Raw genomic sequence first — 4,225 nt, 5'->3', positions numbered from 1 at the left:
CAAACCAGAGCTTCAAGCGAAGGAGGGCGACTGTCAAGCCAAGAGGCTTGAGTATAAGGCTGGGGTGGTGAGGATGATGAGCTGGAAGGGACAGGAGAGTCTGCTGTGAAGATCCTGTAAAGATAAATTTTAATGCTTCATGAAATATTATCATCAGCCTCTTTTAAGCAATACAGCAAGACTGTCATAGCTGGCTTTGGGTCGCTTCATCCTCTCGATGTTTCTGTTAAAAGAAGTTAAATAATGAGTCAGTCTGAGGGCACAAGAAGCAACAACATGTTTGTGTTTGGTTCTCACTTTTTGTTTCTGAACCAGGCGATGGGAAAAATATGCTGCAAAAGCAGCAACTGATATTAAGGCCATGAAAGCGACGCCCACAAAGACCCTGGACCGACCTACTGATGTAGAAATGAACAAGGTCAAAACAAACATACAGTTTAGAAAAAAACTACAAAAATAGAAACGATGCAGAGAACAGTTGGAGTGTTTTCTCACCATTTCTCTGAGTCACATCTTGAGGATCAGGAGTTTGGAGGTTTCTAGGAAGCAGCAGCATGTCCATCGTCGAGGTTTCAGAGACATTTGGATCTAAAAGAGACACATAGTCAGCGTCTGTTTGTAAAATGAGGCTGAAACTTTGAAAATGGCTAAAAAAACCAAACAAATCTTCTCACCGACTACAAGTTCAACAACAGCAGCTTTCATTCTGCTCTGCAGCTTGGGGATGAAACATCTGTATCTGCCGTTGTCTTCCTCCGACACGTTCAGGATCTTCAGTGAAATGTTCCCGTGTTTCATGTCGTCCATGAACAGCTCCGTCCTCCTGAAGTACGAGGCCATCTTCATGTCGGGGACCTCCTGCCTGTCCCTGTACAGGTGAACGTACTCCACTCGGCTCAGCCGGTCCGACGGGTCGGGCTTCAGGTCGGGTTTGGACCACTCCACCGTCAGACCCTGGACATCGAACATGGGCTCCAGGTGACACGGCAGGATGACATCATCACCTGGCGCGGCGATGATTGGAAGATTTGAACCAATCACCACAACCTCACCTGGAAACAGATGGAAAATTAAAAAGTTAAACCCTTTGAACTCCCACAGACCCTCATGACTAGAAATGTGTTTCTATAAAACATTTCTAGTCACACTGAACATTTTAGGTACAAGTCAGATTTTTGAGGCGCACACACACACACACAAACCTGATAATCTGTTTAAAGGAAATGCAGACGAGGCTCAGTTTAATAATGTTCACAACTCAGAGACGTTCAGCTGATTATCAGATGAGACAAAGAAAGCAAAAGGCACTGAAAGCAACGACATGGAGTATTTTGTGCTAATTAATCAGATTCAGATTTCTGATTGAGTCATCATGACTTCTTTTCATTGCTTCGTGTCACAGTGACAGTCTTTGAACTACCCAGAGTTTAAGAAGATCATGAGATGAAGCTGCAGCATGTTGATAACTGGATCAGCAGGACGTGGTCTTACAGCAAACCAACAAAACAGCAGAAGATCTGCCTTCTGTCAGTTTTTCACAATGACTCATAATGTGGAGGATGTGTTTCTGTAACTATATAACGAACCCTACATTCACATGCTGCTCAGCAATAATTGCCTGTGATCTGCAGACACATGAAGTCTAGAAACTAGACTCAGCTGCTTATTTCCAAGATGGATCCACATATTTGGTCTGACTCAGATTTTGACACCGGACGCCTTTCCTGCAGACACATCAGTTAAAACTGGATGGATGGATGAGATTAGAGAGCAGACGTTCCTGTGAGTCACTCACACATGGCATTCCTAGCTGCTGAATCATGACCAGAGTATCTGATTAGTTTGGTTAGTCTTATAAGATGAGTTATTAAAGTCAAAGCTCCTCGTTTGATTTATTATCAAATCAGCTTGTTCAGCTTGAACCAGACTGTAGAGCATGTTTCACTTACAGTCAGAGCTCTCTTACTTTAGTACACTAAAGCTGTGTTGTTCTACTTCATGCTAGGCTCAGTGACTCTGCCTCAGATAACCTGTAACAGAGCAGTGATTAAAAAAAAAAACAATAACTGAGTGTTAATAAAAGCTTCAGTGCTCCACACAAACCTTTAAACCCAACTCTAATCATCTAACTGTTTTTACTCCACCCTTCACATCCTCCTCATACACCCTCTAAATGAAGTCGTTTCCACTCAGTGATGATAGAACACCAGCTCAGTACAATACAGACTTCATCCTGTATGTTAGTCAGAAACAAAAACGCTCTATTATATTTTTTAAACATAATTTTGTTTTTTGTTTAAATTCTGCTGCATTAACAGAAGCAGCAGTCTGACAAGTTCACACTCACACAGTCAACCTGCTATATTAACGGGGGGAAGCCGCAAATCACAGGGGCGAACCTGAATCATCTCGTTTAAACTTCTTTCCGTGTCAGTAAGTCACCGATAACTGTCATCGCTCACAGAGAAGAACACACAGCTGTGAGCTGACAGTAACGTTTACCTCGAACTGGAGTCCACACGCTGAAAGCCGAGCACAGGATAAAAGTCCACAGCGAGGCAGAGAGCGGGCTGTACACAGACATCGCAGAGAGAGCACAGACCGAGTCAGTCAGGTCTGTGTTTCTGCCTCCTGCTCGGTCAAAGCGAGACTGGCTTTAAATTCCCGCCCCGCATCACTCGTCTGTGATTGGTTGAATACAGCAACAGCTGACTTGCTCCGCTGACGGTGAACATATTTCTGTCCTTCACAGTGTTTGCGCGATTTAACAGGTGGTCAGGCTAACTGGTGATATTCGTTTATATATGAATGAATAAATAAATAAATCTTACAATTCATCGTGTCTATCAGTAAACTCACTGCGCTCATGATCGCAGATAAACATGTTTTTGACTCTAGCAATTTAATGCCAGAATTTTTAAATCAGGAACTCCAAACGTGAAACATCCAGAAACATCTGGAAACACCTGGAGCCTTGACCCGTTAACGGTCATTATCAAACAACATGATCACCAGATCAGTTGTTCTTTGTTGTTAACAATAATTACTCATTGCTATAGAAAAGCTCGGACCACGGAAATGTTAGGAAAAACATGATCTATAACAAACAATAATATTTAACTGTAACTCGATGAAGGGGAAAAAATAAAGTTTCCAGTCTTCAAAAACTCCCATAAATCCCCGCGGTTAACCCCGTGATTACATTTAGATTCAGCTGGCAGATAAAACAGGTGTTTGTCACAAGCTTCATAACTTTGATGACTCAGAACATTGATGCTAACTCATGCTGCAGGAGAAGACAAAACGAACAAAATAAAACTATAAAACTAAAATACTGCTGTGCCTCTTATGATACTGAAAGACAAAATACTGCTGTATTTGCTTTGGTCATCTGTTTGTCTGCCATGATTGTTCTCTCAGCGCTCTGACCCCTCTGAAAATACTGTGTTGATTATATTTTATTTTATTTTTTTTTACTATGATTTAACCTTTAATCTCACTGTCTTTGGATTCATTTTGAATCAGCTGAAAGCCCCTCTGAACGTCTCCGCTGATGTGTTGGCCCTTCTTCTGTGAAATGATTGAAATCATCTGAATATGCGATGTGTTTCACTGCGCTATGGTTAGCTAAAAAAAAACTTTAACAGATCCTGATATGAAGTCAGAACTCAGCATTTCTTTTTATCGGTGTAACGTTGTGAGTGTGCAGACAGGCTCTGGATTTACCCACACCTACGTGTCTAGACACAAGCAAATTTGAAGGGATGTTATTTGTAAGTCACTGATTTTTAAAGTAAAAGTTACTTTTTTACTTCTATTTTTTTTTTTTTACTTTAAGACTGTTTTGGTGGAGGAATTAACCACAACTCCCATGATGCATTGCATCAACGTATCCATCTGAGACCCTGTGTGGGTCTACTATGTGAACACTTAACACGGGTTCACGAACAAATCAGCTAAGTTCAAGATGTCACTGCGGATCGTCTGTAGCCTGAATAACGATCATTAACTCTCAACTCTTCATGATGGTGACGATGAAGAGTTCTGAGCAACGCTGTGTGATCCTCGAACTTTTGGTATCGACTCAATACTGATTAACTACAGAGCCAGTATTGCCAACACCAGTACCAATACTTTCAAATTATAAAGTCAGCTCATGTAGGGGTGTAACTTCCTCAAAGTTGAAAAACGGACTCAAGGCATTCTTGACTTTTACTGCATTTAA

At 41.4% G+C, this 4,225-nt stretch overlaps 1 protein-coding gene across 1 annotated transcript; it reads right to left on the bottom strand.

Annotated features, from left to right (window-relative positions):
- Positions 1-2,610, bottom strand: LOC120730810 (myelin-oligodendrocyte glycoprotein-like). Its single transcript, XM_040027325.1, has 4 exons — positions 2,503-2,610; positions 675-1,052; positions 496-588; positions 1-398 (listed from the first exon to the last, which is right to left on the bottom strand). Exons 1-4 carry the CDS (start codon positions 2,582-2,584, stop codon positions 154-156), a joined length of 798 nt encoding a protein of 265 aa, XP_039883259.1. The 5' UTR covers positions 2,585-2,610; the 3' UTR covers positions 1-153.
- Positions 2,611-4,225: the final 1,615 nt, after the last annotated feature.

This window comes from Simochromis diagramma, unplaced genomic scaffold (assembly GCF_900408965.1).
Source record: "Simochromis diagramma unplaced genomic scaffold, fSimDia1.1 OVJJ01000766.1, whole genome shotgun sequence".
In the NCBI taxonomy this organism is placed as follows: Eukaryota; Metazoa; Chordata; class Actinopteri; order Cichliformes; family Cichlidae; genus Simochromis; species Simochromis diagramma.
The sequence above is the reverse complement of the archived record's forward strand: the minus strand, read 5'-3'. Positions and strand labels throughout refer to the sequence as shown.